The sequence below is a fragment of the Taurulus bubalis genome, assembly GCF_910589615.1.
Source record: "Taurulus bubalis genome assembly, chromosome: 2".
NCBI lineage: Eukaryota > Metazoa > Chordata > Actinopteri > Perciformes > Cottidae > Taurulus > Taurulus bubalis.
The window spans coordinates 32,300,628-32,319,350 of NC_136590.1; the positions used below are offsets into that span (position 1 = coordinate 32,300,628).

The 18,723-nt window shown below is 41.7% G+C and overlaps 3 protein-coding genes across 3 annotated transcripts; all 3 read right to left on the reverse strand.

Annotated features, from left to right (window-relative positions):
* Window positions 1–933: 933 nt before the first annotated feature.
* Window positions 934–6,095, reverse strand: ddx52 (DEAD (Asp-Glu-Ala-Asp) box polypeptide 52). The gene is made up of 15 exons (XM_079238071.1): window positions 5,981–6,095; window positions 5,525–5,771; window positions 5,058–5,176; window positions 4,744–4,929; window positions 4,508–4,651; window positions 4,173–4,284; window positions 4,005–4,077; window positions 3,307–3,510; window positions 3,131–3,221; window positions 2,887–3,009; window positions 2,644–2,794; window positions 2,180–2,255; window positions 1,732–1,803; window positions 1,303–1,596; window positions 934–1,069 (listed from the first exon to the last, which is right to left on the reverse strand). Exons 1-15 carry the CDS (start codon window positions 6,065–6,067, stop codon window positions 1,042–1,044), a joined length of 2,007 nt encoding a protein of 668 aa, XP_079094197.1. The 5' UTR covers window positions 6,068–6,095; the 3' UTR covers window positions 934–1,041.
* Window positions 6,096–6,952: 857 nt separating this feature from the next.
* On the reverse strand, window positions 6,953–15,454 carry heatr6 (HEAT repeat containing 6; the record flags this gene model as incomplete). The annotated part of the gene is made up of 20 exons (XM_079237832.1): window positions 6,953–7,860; window positions 8,347–8,551; window positions 8,787–8,883; window positions 9,121–9,245; window positions 9,345–9,467; window positions 9,555–9,689; window positions 9,881–9,967; window positions 10,159–10,281; window positions 10,382–10,776; window positions 10,905–11,004; window positions 11,171–11,377; window positions 11,457–11,631; window positions 11,875–12,110; window positions 12,207–12,371; window positions 12,485–12,583; window positions 12,678–12,792; window positions 14,237–14,352; window positions 14,436–14,576; window positions 14,699–14,806; window positions 15,167–15,454. 20 exons carry the CDS (start codon window positions 15,452–15,454, stop codon window positions 7,286–7,288), a joined length of 3,615 nt encoding a protein of 1,204 aa, XP_079093958.1. The 3' UTR covers window positions 6,953–7,285.
* A 690-nt stretch (window positions 15,455–16,144) lies between these two features.
* On the reverse strand, window positions 16,145–17,889 carry dynll2b (dynein, light chain, LC8-type 2b). Its single transcript, XM_079214242.1, has 3 exons — window positions 17,778–17,889; window positions 17,019–17,163; window positions 16,145–16,910 (listed from the first exon to the last, which is right to left on the reverse strand). The coding sequence occupies exons 2-3, from the start codon at window positions 17,148–17,150 to the stop codon at window positions 16,773–16,775; spliced, it is 270 nt and encodes an 89-aa protein (XP_079070368.1). The 5' UTR covers window positions 17,151–17,163; window positions 17,778–17,889; the 3' UTR covers window positions 16,145–16,772.
* Between the last annotated feature and the right edge of the window lie 834 nt (window positions 17,890–18,723).

The following is an 18,723-nucleotide window of genomic DNA, read 5'->3' on the forward strand; positions in this document are numbered from 1 at the left end:
TCATATCTGAAGTTATAATCTTTTTTTTTTGGTGGTGGGTAGGACAACAAGATGAAAAATATATTTTCATTGAACAAATAAGTTTTTAGATGTATTTTGGAGGGGGGGGGGGGGGGGGGGCTTTGAACAGTTATTCCAAGAGATATTTGAATATAACACCACATTTGGTTATATTTTCAATTCAATTCAGTATATTTTGCGTAGCCCAAAATCACAATTGTGATCCCTCTCCCCAGATGGGCAGAAGCCATAGATATCATGTGTACAGAATGAACAACGTAACATAGTTACAGCATATTCAACGAATATGACCGAAATTATTCATATGAGTAATAGGCATGGACCACGATCCAGATAACCACGATCCATGTAAAGGGAAATGTCAGTCAATTAAGACTTGTTAACCTATATTTGCTATTTGTTAGATATGACACTATAGTACAGCATATACAGTGTATTGTTCTGGTTATTTTTTTTTTTTACCCTACTAAAACAGTGACCCATCAAGAAATTTAAACAGGATTATATGGCAATAATGAATAACATTAAATGTAAAATACCATTTTGAAATAAGAAAAAAGTTAACTGTATTATTTTTTTGCTCTTATCATTACAGGCATTTCCATAACATATAAAGTAGAATTTACCCTTTCAATACAGTGAATATTAGGCCATTCTAAATCAGGTCTCGTGGTGTGGAAGGTAAAATGATGTAACTGTTGTCCCCCCCCATCTCTCTCACAACTGCTTTCAATTACAATTACAGTTTGATTTACATATTCTTCAGTGTTCACGAGTCTAGCTTGTTAGTTACATGTAATCACTCATTAAAGCCTTAATATCTATTGAAGAATGCTTATTACAATCTTTAGTCTGTCACAAGTTGCAGGTGAGCCAATGAAACGTAATGAAACAAAGCATATATAAACTTTTTTATTTTATACTCCGATAATACAAAGCAAAAATGTGAAAATTAGCTCTAAATCAAAAGAATCCACGTCGTTCTTTGTATCAGTCTTGTGCCACTCTTCGCTGGTCCTCTTATGGATTATTTTTCTTGCCCTTTCTCCTGGTAGACAGAGTTGAAAATAAATTAGGTTATGTCACGTCAGCAAAGCACAATGTCAGATAAAAAGTTAGCTGTTGTGCTATAAATACAATCTAGTTAGACAATGTATAATAATGTATGTATATTAGCAACATTTTGTTCTGGTTTAAGACTTTTTAATTAGGACAATAATATTTACATTTTTAATTTAAATACAAGAGTTTTTGAAAATTACACACACCCTCCTTACTTACTTCTTTAACTTAGCTCCAGAGGCATTTGATGTGGTCTGCTTGTGCTTTTCTCTTCCCCCTTCCTTCCGTGTTTTATTTCTTCTCTTCGTCGCCTGTCCTTTTGTCTTTTCTCCTTTCTGCTGCAGCAATGCTGTTTGAGATATATTTTCCTCTTTCTGCTCTCCACCCACTGCCTGCTTCTCGCCCTTCTGTCCTTTATTTGGGGCTTTGCCTTTTTTCTTCATTAAGATGCGAGGCGTTGAGCAAATGGTGCTTCTTGTGGGGGGTTTATTCTCAAGTCTCCGCTTCACTTTACTAAACATGGACAAATACAGATGGAACGGACCATATTAACAAAACTGATCAATTTACCATGAAATAAAAGAGTGAAAACGTCTTTAAATGTATAGGTTATTGTGGAACTTCAGTATCGTCATCCATCTCCTTTACCTGTGTATTTTCTTGAAGCCAATCATGTAGTCGGGTACAGGACAGCCGGCTTGTTTGATGACATTAGCGATGCTGTGAAAAAGAGATGCAAAGAGAAATATATTCAGAGAAATGTGTAAATTGCAAAAAACTTCACATTTTGGGAGCTTGTAATATTACTGTTTACTTTGCATGCTGTTTATGTCCTGCACCTGTACCCTGCTGGGGTTGGATTTACTTTTAGCTACTTGACAAACATCGTGAGGAAGCTAGAACCGCCGACCAATAGTTTACCTGGGAGTTGTGGTGGCTGGTCCTAATTACTACCAAACCCGATGACCTGTCTGCCTCACCTGAAGTATTTTGTGTTATGACCATATTCTGACTTTGATAGAAACTAATTTCTAGCGTCAAACATACAAAAACAAGCTGTATGCGTATATCTGTAAAGTTTGCACTTTTTGTGTACCTGCGCAGCAGTGGCTTGTCATTTTCTGTGAAGAAGGTGATGGCCTTCCCCTGATGTCCAGCTCTACCAGTTCGACCTAAGGAGCAGCAAATTGAGACAACACAGGATTAGAGCTGCAACTAACGCTTTACGGATGTTGCTATTATTTAATGATTTAGCGAATAAAATGTCAAACATAATGATATATATACACACACACAACACAAATTGCCAGATTGAGCCAAACTTTGTCAAAACCCAAAAGGTATTCAATCCACAGTTATATCAAATGAACTAAACAAGCAAATATTTGGGTTTGAGAAGCTGTGATCACTAAACATGTGGTCTTTATACACAAATAATGATTTATCGTTATCAAGATAATCACTAATTTATGTATTTGTCCACCAACTAATCTGTTAATGGTTTCAGCTCAATATCGGCGGATCTTATTGGAAAATGATTGATTATACATAAACGCTAACCAATTCGGTGGATGTACTCCACAGCGCTGGTGGGGAAGTCGTAGTTCAGCACGAGATTGACTCCTTTGAAGTCGATTCCTCTGGCCATCAGAGCCGTGCAGATCAACGCCCAAATTTTACCAGACCTGAAACTGTTCACTACGTTGTCCCTCTGAAACACAGACGCAGAGGAGGGTAAATAGAGCTGCACTTCAGTGACACGGAGAGGACCCATAATACAGCATTTTAAGCGGCCGTGCGTACCTGCTGCTGTGTGCGGTCTGCGTGGATCACCTCGACATTGATGCCCTCGTACACCAACTCATGGAAAAGCTCCCGTGCTCGGTCTATCGACTGCACAAACACCAGCATGGGAGGCAGGAAGCCCTAAAAAATAGCAAGGAAGACAGTTTCAGTTTGTATAGAAATAGAGCACGGGAAATAGAAATAAAACAATACATTTTTCTTTTTTTACAAGCTTGAAAAGTAACCGTTTAAGTGTTCTTACCTTTTTGATGATGTCCCTAATGGCCACCATTTTGCCATTCTCCGTCCCGACAAAGAGCAGCTTCTGTTCCACCGAATCAACGGCCGTATTTCTGAGAAGATAAAGTAAATTATATTACGTGAGAAAGAGATTCTATAGATCCATCAAATGAAGGAGTTCTATATGTAGATTATCACCTGTGTCCAATGTTGACAGACACCAGATTGTCGAGGTTCAGGCGGCACCACTGCTCCACATCTGGCGTGCAGGTGGCGCTGAAGAAAGCCCTGCGCACCTTTGATCCAGAGCAGGCCAGAAAAACTGCAGCGAGCTGCTCCCTGAAGCCGGTTTTACCGCCCTCGAACAGCTTATCGGACTCATCGACCACCAGCCACTCCACACTGATCGCCAACAAAAGACAACCATCAATCTCCCATTTCCCCCACCTGGGGATATTTCTTTGTGTGACATGTTTAAATTACTTTATTTGACAGACTACAGTGGAGACAGAGATAAGAGAAGGATATGATACGAGACAAACGTCCCCTGCTTGAATGTGTTCCTAAAAAACTGAGGGATAGTTAACCACAATATATTCATATACAGATGATAAAAGCTTGATTTCAGTTGCACAGAGATTAATTCATTGTTGACAGTTGATGCTTTTACACTCTTTCCCCATCACTGATGATGATTGGATATATAACGTGAGATATACGTATATATCTGTGAGAAGACGGCAAGCTGGTATACAATGATGTAAACGATTTATAATTTATTTCGCTTCATAAATGTTTTAATAGTAAGCAAATGCATTTTTATGGTTTACAAGAAACATTCACTGGGCACCTTAAAGAAAGAAAACAATTGCACAGTGCAGACAATTCAATGTTACCTGCTCAAGTCGAGAGCTGGAGGATCCTGCTTGAGAAGGAAGACCAGTCTGTTTGGAGTACTGACGAGTATATCTGCACAAAAATGTAAGCGGTAAATAGTGAGGGAAAGGAAATTCATTTCAGTTTCAGATTTGAATTCTGCTGTGAAAACATTTTCCATTTCTTACCGTATTTTTTGTTTGACTGTGGTCCATACTTCTTGGCTGCCAGAGAGGCTTTGTCTATGATGTGAACTCTAAATCCTACTCCCTCTGACAGGCGGAGCAGCTCTCTGTAGGTCTAAACACAACACAACAAGGCCGACTGAAAATGCATGCAAATGTGTGTGATCATTCAAAAAAAGTGTCTGTGAAACTCCTACTGTATTCAATCGGGATTAAAACCTGGAAGCTTGTGTCTTCACATCTATATCCTTGATATTTAAACACATCCTGTATATCATGAATTTAAAAACTGGACAGGACAGCTTGATAATGGAAATTAAAACAAAGAGTTACTGTACCTGGTTGGCCAGCTCTCTGGTCGGGGAGATGACCACAGCTCTGAAGCCCAGGTTGGCCGGCTGCTGCAGTTGGGCGAGCAGAGGGAGACAGAACGCCAAAGTCTTTCCCGATCCTGTGGGAGCGCAAGCCAGGAGCTCCCGACCCTGAGAAACCAGACACACATAAATCCTCACATAACCACCGCATGTACGTTTCTTAGCAACCACTGACTGCGTGCGTGTGTATCTGCACTCACATGCATCATGAGCGGTATTGCCTGCATCTGTACTGCCGTCGGGGAGCTCAGCCCCGCGTCTTTGAGGTTCTGGAGGACACGTGGGTTGAGCCGATACTCGGACTGGAGGTCCTCAAACGTACTCACAGGATCCGGTACGTCGCAGCCGTGCACGTTTATACGGTGTTGAGAGCGAATGCGATTGACCTGAAATCAAAATATATATATATATATATATATAAAAAAAAAGGTACATGACACAGGATTACTAAATCAGAATAATTTTTTTTAGAATCACATGAAATCTCTTTATCCTTTTCTTGTGCTGTAAGGACCTTTTCCTGATGAAGATGCTTCATCCTCTTCAGCGAGGATTTCTCCTTCCCATCGCTCGGCAGGTTTTCGATCTTTCGGTCTAATGAGGAGGTCCATGTGATGCCGCTTACCGCCGTGTCTTTCAGTGGTCCGCCAGCAGCTACCTCTGTATAAACAAGCAAAATACATGTCTGTGAGTTGACAGAAAATCTGTTCACATTACATATATACATTCATCAGAAAACAAACACAAATTCACAGTAGTTATCTTGAATGTCTTGCAGTGGTTTAATATAGTACATCAAGGTAAGGCTGCAACTAATTATCAGTTCCATTATTGATTTGTCAACCAATTATTTTTCTTCGTTACGCTCCTGAACTGTTTTTGTGTACGTCACAAATGCATATAAAAACATCTGTACATTTAAAAACACCTGGAAATAACCACAGTCAGCTGTTAATCCGTTGCTAGTGTCACATCCTTTACCTTCCACCTGGTCGCTTTTCGTCCTTTTCTTTTCTTTGCTCAAGTCTTTCTCATCATCCCTTTGCTTCCTTTTGCCTCCTGCACCAGAATCTCCACTTTCACTTCCCACTTCATTTTCCTCATCATAATCTCCACCACCATCCAGTCCTACAGGACTGCTATGGGCTCTACTGGTTAGTCCTGTGCCAAAGTAATCGATCGCAGATAAAGCATTCGCGGACGCTTCTCCGACGTGAGTTTTGGCGACCTGTAAAATAAAACAAGTACAGTCACTATCCGTGTAGAATACACTAGTGTGATACATTGTCCCACCAGTCATCTAATGAAACGGTTCATTTAACTAAACACAGCCTCTGAACAATATAAAAGTTACATCCGAAAAACAAGCGTGGCACGTGCCGTTATGGATCGCTATTTTTCATCCAGCATATCATTAGCCTCACGTGTTCAGTTTACCTTAAACCGAGCGGCGTCTTGACCAAACCTCTTCAGGTCAAATTTAGCTCCAGCTCCGAGTTTCCGAAACAACTCGAAGGCGTCCATTCCTGCAGCAGCGTGTCCATCGGCGTCCAGGCGGCACTAGTCAACATCCGGGTCATCGAGCAGCACCTCTTCCCCTCTGCTCTGAACACGAGGGCCCCCTGCTGGCTGCGTTTAACACCGCCAGCGTGAAACAGGTCATACCTGTAATTTAGAGCCGTGTTTCTCAACCTTTTTTCAGTACAAGTTTACCCCCTGACCAGTGTGTGTGTAAATGCAACTGAAAATATGAATTATTGTAATATATTATAGAAAGTTTGCATCAAAATTAGAAATACAATAATGCTAACAAACCGTGGTACAAAAATAGAAAAAAATAGAATGATATTGTGCAAATGACCGTATGTGTGGATTCACCTAAACTATCAACGATTTAACCTTCTGAAAGTAGCCATTTCACTGTGGTTTCCATTTTTAATTCATTGAGATTATTTCCATCAAAGTAATCATGACTTCAGATAAGATAATGTTATAGTGAGAGAAATTGGCAGCTTTTCAGGTTGGATAGTCATCTGTATGGGGTATAAGTACTTACTTTCACTGCAGTCCAGTTTTAGTCCAGCCTTCGTCATCATTGCTGTGTTCACATGGACAACGTAGTGTACTTCTGTATGATTATGCATTATTAATCATAATTGTTTTCCCAATGGTATTGGAAACTATAATTTATATATATATATATATATATATATTTTCAATATGGCAGATGTATGCAAATTAAACAGAAATACTATCGAAATGATCCAATGTTGTGCAAAAAAAAGAAAGAAATCAGACAAAACTTTCCATGTAAACAATGAAATTATTTTCTCATCTTAATTTACTTGGACAACAAAAATCTGTTATACAATTACATATGTTCATCACAATGTGATTCCACTGAAAGTCAATAAACAGACAGTCGGCATTAATACTAAGATATATATTTGTCTATATATTTATTCTCAGTGTATCATTTTAACTACATGTCTTTGTATATCAGATGGTAATCCATAATTGAGTGCAGGTGCAATATGCAAAAATAAAAGGATATAAAAAGAAAAAAAGAACAGCAAACTTAAAGATATCTAGAAAATCTCATTATGACAAAGCTATACATAACCTTTGCCTTCAGTCATCACTTAGTTTGTGGTTGGATGTTTCACCTCCAATTGTCCAACCATAGAGAGCATTCTTTGTGATCTCGGATGGCTTTCTTAAACTAGCTGGAAATGAGACTCTTTACGGCTCTTCGCAGGTCTGTAGCAAATCCTCCAGGAAATGAACCACCATCTCTTTACTTCTCTCCTCCTCTTCCCGTCCCTCCCCTTCAGCCTCCAACTCCTTCAGTCTGATCAGGGTCTGCTGCAGACCTCCTATTCTCTGTTGAGGGGTAAAACTGTCCCCCCCTGCCTCCTTCTCTCCCTCTGGCTCCTCTCCTCCTCCTTCCTCCGTTCTGAGATATTTGATCAAATGCTCTTTGATGCCCCTCCCCCCCTCTCCGGCCAGAGATGCCCCAAGGGAGGGCATGTCCTGTGACTGGCTAACACTGAGCAGGTGTAGGAGAGCTTGTGAGAGCGTGTGCCGCAGACTGTCACTGTAGCGGTACTCAAAGAAGTCGTTTGTGTCTTCACTGTTCTCAAGCGCTTTTGCTAGGGAACACCACACACAGCTGAACCGCTTTGAGTCCCCGTAGCTGCCACGGTTGGTAGGAATTGCCAGAGCAGCAGCAGACTTGATCCGCACCTTGAAGTTCTTACAGGAACCAACAACATGGCAGAGGGAGGCGAACGCATCACTAGACCACGTGGCGGAGTCTAAGAGGAAGAAACAATCAGAAATTATTTTTTACCTAGGACATGCAAGTATCATTCAAACCAAATCACTGTTTGTTGGTACATTTTAGACCATTACAAAATCATCACATGCTCCTACAAGGCAACTAGTGGAGATTCCAGGAAGTCACTGTGTCTGGTCAATAATTAGTTACACAGCATCAGATCTTTGTTAAAATACTAGTTAACAATTGTATTTTCTTAAACGCTTGTTTACCCCCCAAATCCAGTCTTTATGCTAAGCTAAGTTATCCAACTTCTTGTTGTAGCTTCATATTCAACAAAAAGATATGAGCGAGGTATTTATCTTCTTCTCCAGCCTTTGGCAAGCAAGCATGTAAGATGGTTCTAAAATTATGGAACTAGTCCTTTACATCCTGGTTGGAAGCATGGTCACAGAGCCAGGTCGTCCTCTTCATACCAGGTTCAAACACAGGTGAAGGCCCTGGGAACAATCAAATCACTCACCGAGCGGCAGGGCTGGATTTCTGAATGCATTTCCCAAAGCGTAGCAGGCATTCCATCGGACCTTCATGGTGGCCTCTGATTGGACAGTTTTAACCAGAGCAAGGACTGCATCCTCCAGCGGGCGTTGGAACACAGACCGGGTCAGCTGACTCTGACGCAGGAAATGAAGCAGATTCCCAAGTGCTCGCACTGCGTTAGACTTTACCTGGGGTCGATTAAGGGAGAAAGAAAGGTGAGAGCCAATGAAAAAATAAACAATGTCTTCACGTATATCAAAACATAACCAGTCATACTAAAAAAGTTGCCATTAATTTACATGATTATGTTAACTGCACATTCAGTCATTTCCTATTTTTCAGCTTTCTTTGTGTTCCAAACAAATTTTGAAAGCACTTCATCACAACTATAAACCATCTTCATAGAAGAGTGAGAGCTCTTACCCGGTCTTTGTCGGCTGATGCTCGGGTAGCTGCCTGCAACATCTTGAGAAGCAGCATGTCTGATAACTCTTCTTGGAAATCCACACCTACACTCTCCCTGATGAAGAGATAGGAGATAAACTCATCACAAATAATACAGAATGTATACATTGAATACTCTAATGTATTTTACTGGTTTTATCCAAATCTGTTTGCAAAAATGTTTTTTCTTAATCTCAAAGCCTGTTAATAAAATACATTTAAACAATATTTTGTAGGTGAAATACATGAATTCTTATGTCAGAAAGATGGATTCAGAGTGTTTTCCAAAGCATTTGTGTTAATGTTTTCTTACATATTAACAATAAGTGCATCTGTGAGGTTGCCTAGGGACCAGGCAGCCTTGGCGCGGACGTTTGGAGATCGATCATCGAGGGCAGCGAGGATAGTGTTTGCTGTATCCGCCACGAACATCACATCCTGAAAAGATAAATCATAACCTGTTTAACCGCTCCTTGATGGTCAGAAACATGCTCCATGGTGCTCAGTATGGCCATAGTTGCTGGTCAATGTCCGTACCTCTCTAAGACAGGGGAACAGGATGTAGACTCCCAAAGCCCTGACGGCTGCGGTCTTCACAAGATAGTTCTCACTGTAGGTTAGCCCGAGTAGCACAGTGATGCACATCAGCTGGGTCTTGTCCTAAAAAACAGCATCAGACAAACATCACACCTAAGGATCCATGAAGCTCAGTATTAGCTGCGTAGAAACAATCCAAGAGGAACTCACAGGCAGCTGTGCGAAGGCCTGCGGCAGAATGGAGGAGAGCGCGTCGCAGGCGCTCGTCTGCAGCGTGGGATGTTGTTCGCTCTGTAGCGCTCTGTTCAGCGGACCACTCAAAACGTCAGACCAAAACACCACCACCTATATCATGCACAGTTATTTTAAGTTAAAGGGTTGTATTCACACAGTTGCAATAAGCATATTAACCAACAATTTGTTTTGTCAAACAGGACATAAAACATACATTCTTCTTTCTTGAGTTAATGCAATAGGACATGAGCAACAATCTTTCAAGACAGTATAAATGCAGTATTAAGACAGTTTGTACTTACTTGGCTCATGGGGACCCTCAAGCTCTCAGACACTTTGTTCTCTGCTCTGTACTGCTGGATTATTACGGTCCCCAACTCCTCTAGCAACTACATAAAAGATGATGACTTAGATATCAGAGCACAGATCTCATTTCATATACAGTTTCAAAAGTCATGTATACACCATCTGTATTGCAGAGTCTTAAACAGAGGTGCAAATAAGAGGGGGGAAAAGAGAGAGACACACACAAGTGTGGAAGTCATTTACAGATGAAGTAAGAGAAACTAGAGCATGTTACCTTTGCTCCGTGCAGTTGTATGGAGGGGTCTGTCTCCACAAGGCAGCGAGCGCTCACCTGCCCAATCTCACAGAGGCATGCTTGAGCTAGAGAGAAGTAGCCACGCACCAGGTAGGACATGACCTAAAAACACACAGGACACTTATTAAAAAACACCCCCAAATATTAAAAATGTGTTTTAGGGGCTGTGTTTTATCACTCTCTGTCTCCCATTATCTCTTACCTGTAGTGCTTCTAGTCGGACTGGGGAAGGCTCTAAAGCAGTACCTCCTGCTGTTCCCGCGCCCTCGCTGTCTGATTGGTCCTCTCTCGGCTGAGTCACCAGCGACACACACAGCTGCAGCAGCCACGGTGGGGCGCTGTCCACCTCCTCCGGTGTGCGAAGAACGTGAGGGGAGTGCGTCTGCGAGCTCCGCAGGAAGGGTTTGACTGGTGTGGGAGGCGTAGACACTCCGTCTCTTTGTCTCCAGCTGAAACCCGGTTCCTGTGGCGTGAATGAGCCAGTGCTGCTGTTGCTGGCCTCTGGCTGTCGGAGGAGGAGCTGGACCTCAGGGAGAGGAGCCTGAGTTGTCACCAGAGCCCCATAAAGTGTCAGGACTGACACACGAACATTTACATCTAAAAGACAGAGAGAAGTTTGATTGAAAGAAGCCTGTGTTACCAACCGGTTCGATTAAAGGAGGCTTTATTATTGGACCTCTAAATCAGTGTGTGCAGTTTTTTGAATGCACTGTTGAAATGCAGACCTCTGTGGCGCACATAGGGACGCATCTGCTTCCAGAGCGGGCTGACCAGACCAGGTCTCAGACGGTGGTAGGGAGCGTTCGCCACCAGGTAGGCCAGACACTAAAAGACAGGAAAGGGGGAGGGGAGATACATTGTTATAACCAGTTCCAAGAACTAGTTAAATGTTGGTCCAATCCCAGTGCTTCCAGATATCCCCAACTATATGTGTGCAGGATGTCACTTATCCACTTCACATAACAGAGGACAGTTGCGCATGTTATCGTACCTTTATGACCTGTGTGAGCGTCTGATGGGAGGTCTCGGCCAGTAGAGCCAGACTGAGAGCACGGTGCAGTTCTCTGATGGCAGTAGCCAGCAAGAAGGAGAAAGGGGTGTATGATTTACGAGGGGATGCCGTATCTTCAGCCATTGCCAGAAACTGACGGGAGCCATCAAGCATAGCCGACAACACCTGAAGCGCACACGCACGCACCTGGTGGGAGAGGAACGAGACGGATGCTACAGTCACACACATCAAGGAGAACTGTACCATGTATGAGGGTGAGTTGTACCTTTGGCGAGGGGTCCTTTAGTATAATTGAGATGAGAGTGAGAGGCGGCGGCCCCCCAATAGGAGAGTCGGGGATGAAGGAGGACCAGTACCCATACAGAGTCCTCTTCTCTACACCTTTCACCACCGCTAGCAGACAGTGCAGAGCTCCCTGGCGTATACGAGCGTTGTAAAGCCTGAAAGAGAGAAATACTGCAGTATGATTTCTCACTTTTTTCATGCAGTATTGGGAGGGGAAAAAAAAGTTAACATATCCATCCATTTTATAACCCTTTTAGAAAGCATTCAGCTAATTTGGTTTCTCAAAATTAACTTGCGAGTGCTTTTTTCAAAACATCTTAGGTTTGTAGCAATGCATGCCAAGAAAAAAAAGAGCTAGGGGTGACATGGATGGACCTGTGCAGCATTTTTTTCTATACCTTGATTTGCACTGTGCACTGCCTTCTTGGTCGGAAAACTCTGAGTCAGAACTGGCTCTTTTCCAGGACGGGTAGAGAGACGGGCCAGATGGTTTCGACAAGGACTCTCCCTCACCTCTTCCTCCTCCTTTCTGAAGTGCAGGCACTGTCTCACAGTCAACTTCCTCTTCATCATCCACTCTGCTCTCCTGCAAGCTCGTCTTCTTCCCCTTTCCTTTGGATTTCCTCTTTTTATTCTGAGGAGAGACATTTAAAACATTTCTACCAAAATCACTACATTTGAAGTGGCCCTTATTAGAACCCATACCTAAATAAATGAAGGCTTGTCTTACCACTGAGGTTTTGCCTGACCCAGCAGCATCTTTTAGTGGTTCTGAGGATTGTGGTGGTTCGGCAGGTTTTGGGGCAGAGAGACCCTCATACTGAGGAAGAGGTGCTGGGTAAAGAACAGGTGGCCACTCGACACTCACACCTGGAGTTCCCTGGAACATGAGCCTCTGCAAAAAAAATTGACAGGTCTCCAATAATTACTCAATACAAACTCTGTAGTGTTTGAACAGGAAGAAGGAAAACAAATAATAAGGCGATAGAAAAATCTGCAATTTTGCACCTTAAGTGCGGCCAGTACAGATCCAAGCTCCTCTCCAACAAATTTCCACTTCCCACCTGAGAGACAACATTGAAGTCCCTTCAGTGCTGCCTGGATCACCTGCACCGAGGACATAAGGGCCGGCATGGGTCAACTATGAATACATGTATCCCCCCCTCCATTAAAAATGTCATAACTAACAAATAATCCATACCATACAGTAGAAGAGCTCATCAGTGTTGGGAGGTTTGGGTGAGTGCAGTGTTTTCAGGAAGACTCGAAAAGATACACTTCTGTATTGATCATCCAAAGGTGCCTGACCAGGGATCCTGGAGAGAAACAATCCAGCCCACCACAGAAACAATTACAACCACAAATTTAAACCTGCAATTAGGGCTGCAACAACGAATCGATAAAATTTGATTATCAAAAGTGTTGGCAACGAATTTCATTATCGATTCGTTGTGTCGCGCGATTATTACGCCGGGCAATAAGTCGCAGAGGAAAAAAAAAAGAGCGGAGCAGAGCAACTGGCCGGCCAGCGTTTCTGAGATTGGAGTGAGACACGAGAAAAGCTGTGGTTGTGATCATCTCAAAAATAGAAGATCTTTGACAAGTCGAGTCTTGGCCAATCAGCATCTTCATGTTCCTCAAACTTGTTTTTAATGGAAGCTAGTCAGCTTGCTATCACGTTAGCTAACGTGTTTGGGTTGTGTATTGTCATTAAAGTTCCGTTATGTTCCGTTACAGTTCAGTCTTGCTTGTAAAAAACCGTAACGTGATGAAACATGCCGTCACTCTCCGGTCTGGTTCAGTTCACGCTGTCACTCGTTAACGTTAAACCGGCTCACCGGTGGATCTGGCTGCAGGTTTTTTAATTTTTTTTTACTCAAAGTAGAATGAAGCAAATCACGTAGTTGGGCTTAGCCAACAACGTGATGTCGTGGTCATAAGAGACCCAGAATGAAAGAGTTTAAGGAAGAGGACTCTATATGGAGCAGTACAGCTTCCCACTGTCCCAGTATTTCATACATATTGATAAAGCAGGGTATGCTAAATGCAGCCTCTGGAAGGATCAATTACAGTAAAAAGGGCTCACATTTGGCAGATGTAAAGCATACATGTGTATGTTTTTAGTGTTAGTCCATTTTATTGTTTTAATTAACAGCTCAGGGATGTTCAAGGAGCAACCCGTTTGTGCACTTTCTGAAGATGTTTTGCACTGTCACTTCTGTTTTTGAATAAAGGGTTGGAAATGAACGCTTTTTTGATTAAAAAATGTTTTTATCCGATTCATCGAAAAAATAATGAACCGATTATTAAAATAATCGTTAGTTGCAGCCCTACCTGCAATTACTGATCGTTTTGGCCACTTAGATGCAGCGGCAACAAGTTGTGCTCTAGCTACAGACATTCATCACTGGATGCATGAAAGTCCAATATTCACTCTCTTTTAGCTCTGTCTTTGATCTTTAACAACTCCTCATACAGTAAATATATCTAGCTCTTTAGCTGCTAAACACTCCACTATGTTAATAAACTAGTTTTAAACAGCTGCTTGCTGTATCCAAACTACATTATGAGAGAGTGAACCAAAACAGCAAAGTTGCATTCAATACATTGATTATAGTGCCAAGAAGAGAGAGCATTTAGCTAGAAAGAAAATCCCACAATGAAGATTACAGTTTCTGACATAATAGCCTCTACAAACTGGACACATGTATTCACAGATGAAAATGCACTAGCTAAATGTATAAGCTCTGAAAGGCCTACCTGAGACAGATGTTGGCCATACAGGTGAGAGCAACGCGGCGCAACTCCACATTAGGCTGCGATGGAGAACTATACAGCAAGAGGACTCCATCTTCACCCAGCAGGTCACGGAGGTGCTATGAATGAGAAAAAATCTTAATGGAAATATTCAGCAGTTATCATACAATGCACTTTCACAAAATGGTGTACAATTTCCTACCTGGTGGCACTGAGGTCCATTCCCGTACACTATAGTGGAGAGCGCCAGGAGGACATCCGAGTGTGTCCATGTACTGCACACTTTCAGTGCACTGGTGGTATAGTTTAATAATACATCCAGTGTCCGCTCATCCATTATTACCTTAAAAAACACCAGAAAAAGTACAACATATTTCTGGTGATTACATACTTAGTCAATACATGAATATACGGTATGTGCACGGTTCTGTTACAGTACTACTATTATTAAAGGTTAGTTGTTACCTTTAGCTGATTGAGTAGATGATGTACTAGCTGGCACAGTTTGATGACCAAATGCTCTTGACTCAGTGGCACAAGACAGCTGACATGTTTCAGCAGACTGCACATGTCCTGAAATGGAAATGAGGCGGCTCAGCACAAACCAAGAATGTCACTACACCAAAACAAACAATTCTGAACACCACATCATGTTTATTTATTTGATTAAGGAGAATAAACCTTTTCTAAACAGTTGAAAAATAATATTCAGGAATTGTAACCCAGGTTTTGCTGGAGTGTTGTCAAATGACAGCTAGGGTGCTGAATACGTTGCTTATGATGTGGGAATGGTGACACTGGCTAGTTGCTGGGCAACTTCTACTATGGACCACCTAAATTTGCATCAACCTGGTTTAATTAGCTTTCATTAGTTAGTTAGCTAGGTGATTCCAGTACAACAACTTCTGTTGAATACCAACGAGCATGAGTTACCTCCGGTCGGATGTTGATATTGGGTTCCAAGGTTTTGTTGTAGTTTTCGGACAGAAGCTGGTCCAGCAACAGGTTGAGATCCTCTCTCAGCTGGCTCGAGTCCGCACGCAGGGCTCTGAGCTTCGCGGCGCAGCGGGAAAACTGTTTCTCGACGTCCGACGAAGAGCCGAGCCGCCAACTGTCCGGAGTGAACGGGGCGGCCTCCGCGGACAGAGGCACCGGAGGGAAAACAGAAACATCACTCCGGCTCATGGAGCTCGGCGCAGACGAGCCGTTATAAGCAGCCATATTTCTTTTTATCGCGGAAGTGCTTGCACTTGTTTGGTGGTTCTTGCTTCTTTTAAGCCTGACATCGAAATGTCGGGCTCAGTGCTGCCCCCTGGAGTGTAAAACAGGAAGATGGTCTCCTTCAGAAACCGATGACGACATAACAATATCACTATCTTTAAATACATCATTGCAAAAGAAAAGGCCCCGCATTAAATAAAGATGCTTAAATTAAGTAACCAAAATACTCACAATAGCCTCTTTTATCTATGGAATATAATTGTATAATTTGTTTGTTTTTGTACTGTTTAACGGCACATGGTAATGAGCATTGTAAACTAGCTGCATCATTGGTCCACGCTGTATACCTCTACATCTATAAATAAAATGTATATATTCATGTTCGTTGCATTGTAATGTAGCAGCTGATCACGGCAATGATTAATAGATATGTAGGTAGTTTAACCTTTAACAGTACATCAGTTATTGGAATCAGAGGTGAATTTTAACTGGATGTCAGGTAGCTGTAGGAGTTGAGTACAGTACTTCCATTAAAATAAAGTGGAACGTAATAGAATGTAGCCTCAAAGATTTTAAGTTTGTATCAAGGGTCACGATAATGTGATCAGAAGGTCAAGACTTTAGATATTAGTACATGCAAGTGAAGCAAAGTCAAGGCACACGTACACATTTGGAACCAATTTACTGCGTCAGACGTTTTGTGCTCAACATGTTGAAAATGTTACAATACCAAACTGCACACTAAATTACATTCCAGAGATATACATGACCAACATTGTAAAGATTCACAACTGAAGTGGAAACAGGAATGTTAAAGCATGTAGAAAACCTTAAATGTAGTTTTCTTTATTAATTGTAAGCAACAGTCTTGGAATTTATATTCAATCTCAGTCACTGAAAATTAAAGGCATTTCAACAAAAACGGTCTGTTGCTCGTTTTAATTCCATGAAAAATAAGTTATTATACAACATATCCATATGAAACAATGTACAAGGTCCATGCAACAATGCACAGCGAAAATAATATCCGGAAATCATGAGTCACAAGTCTGTCAGATGCAAAAACACTGATTGAGTGCTGGAATGGAGAGTAGTTATAAATTGGCATTTTCTATGATCGGCACATCACCAGTCCAGGAATGACTAAAGCGCCATCCTCCGAATGGTGCTAGTGTAGAAGGTGGCACACAATAACAAACTGAAGCAAGCAGGAAACTATGAGGTAGGCATGTCTGCAGAAAGGTGGTAGCAAATGAAAGGAGTGGCAAAGAAGTATTAAGGGCTGAATAAAAGTAGTTTGGGGGGGCACGTTTGGATTTCAGCCCGACTTGAACAGAAGTATGGCCACTTGGCCCAGATAGAAGTAGATGAAATGCTTAGTCTCGTGCGTCACATAGCTGCCAAAGTTCCTCCCAACAATGCAATGCCATGTGGGGTTGTACTTCTTGTCAAACTCCTTCGGGGGGAGACAATAGTAATAATTAGCATATCATAGATAAAAGGCCATTCACAACAAGTGTCACATGTTACACCTTTGAACTACTCATTTATTAAGTCAATGTACCTTTTTGACATAGGCGGCGATATCCTTTTCAATGTTGTACTTCTCCATAGCCTGCATTGCACAGTCCACAGCATCCTGCTGCATTTCATCAGACATGTCTGCATTCTTTATCACTGCCTTCTTCTCAGTCATTTTGGCAGTTTGACTGCAAAGGGAGAAAAACAAATCATCAAGGGACATTTTCCACGTAGTTCTTACTAGTTCCAGTGCAAACAGTGATTCTTGTCATTGCAATCCATCTACACCATAGATATCTACATATTTTGATTTTCTGATTCACAATTCAGAGTTAGATGAGAATAGTACCCATCTAGCCAATCCAATTATCTGGATATGAGGCCTTGTGGATGTAGACTACAAAGACAGAGTTGTTCTGGATATATATATATATAGATATATATAGATATATATATAAACGTAAAAAGTAAGCCATAAAAGGTTGCTGACAAGATATAGCCTACATATCAGCACAACTGACAGCAGTATAACTTTGATCTACTGCTGCTTGGAAAGTAACCTATAACTATTCATGCACATATTCAGCCACAATTTACTTCAACAAAATGTGTACGGTTTACAAACATCTATGTAAATAAAGTAGAGAGCGCATTATTGCAGCTGTCCAGGAAAAACACGAGAGCAGATTAGCATGCCAGCCAAAGGAAGCATCAGTCTTCACTTTCCACTGCTAACAATACACAGGTTGTTTGATGAACAAGCGAGGCGATGCACGCGTTCACAGTCGCAGTTAACACTTACCGTCTCTCAGCGAAGTTAAATTGTCAAGAGTTGTACGTTTTGGGCAGCTGCACAGTTTTTCGTTCATTTATCCAAAGAAAGCGTGCGTCTTTTACTCCGCCCTCCACATCGCATCCGATCCCTGATTGGCTGGAGCGAAGCCTCCACCCTGATGACGGCGTTTTTCACTTGCGGACACTGCCGGCATCTTATTTCCTCCCAGAATGCACTGTTTCCAACTGCCTCATCCCCCTCGCTTGCTCCTTACAGTCGATGGCTGCGGTCGAAAAGTCAAAACAATTACCTCTTAACGATTATTCCTAAGCCCTTTTCCTTGACCTCGTTGTAAAACGTCACGGGGTCAAGGAAAGATGTGAAGGAGAATTCATGAGGAGTTAGGAAAAGACAACCGTTGCGCTTAGAGAAACGACTACGCTTTAAGTAACCTACGTAAATACGATGCGACGGCGGACGTCATTGACGTAGTATGCCATGGCGAAACTACAACGAAGAAGGACTACAAAAATAAACATGACCCTGTAGATCTAGCTATAGTGCCGATGGACGCAGGATAAATGACCTGGTTCACTCATGGTGTGAAGGAGAGACACCGGAGGTTCTTCCTTCTGCTGTCACACCTAACAATCAGCACTGCTTCAGTGGAAACGGACAATTCACTCGTGCGATAGCAATGAAACTGTGCAATGCCAACATTTATTTTGTGCTATAATGTAGATGCAACGGTTCGGATATAATTTGCTCTTCAACATTTAAATGTTTTTTACTGATGCTTCTTATTGAAAATTATAATTTATTCATTGACAGTTTGCTATATTTACTGTTCATCTAATTTCTTACATGTTTGAAGTAAATCAATTAATATAAAATGAAACAAAAGGGTTATCGCTAAACATATGAAATAACAATATTTAAATATACATTCTATATATATATATCAGGTAATTTA

What these genes read in the sequence shown, in the direction of transcription:
- ddx52 (XM_079238071.1), bottom strand. Translation starts at nt 6,067, where the DNA reads ATGGACGCCTTCGAGTTGTTTCGGAAACTCGGAGCTGGAGCTAAATTT. An exon ending in ACAGTCAAACAAAAAATACG is followed by an intron (nt 4,078 to 4,172) that starts GTAAGAAATGGA and finishes ATTTTTGTGCAG; the next exon opens with ATATACTCGTCAGTACTCCA. An exon ending in CAGACCGCACACAGCAGCAG is followed by an intron (nt 2,795 to 2,886) that starts GTACGCACGGCC and finishes TCTGTGTTTCAG; the next exon opens with AGGGACAACGTAGTGAACAG.
- dynll2b (XM_079214242.1), bottom strand. Translation starts at nt 17,150, where the DNA reads ATGACTGAGAAGAAGGCAGTGATAAAGAATGCAGACATGTCTGATGAA. An exon ending in TCGCCGCCTATGTCAAAAAG is followed by an intron (nt 16,911 to 17,018) that starts GTACATTGACTT and finishes CTCCCCCCGAAG; the next exon opens with GAGTTTGACAAGAAGTACAA.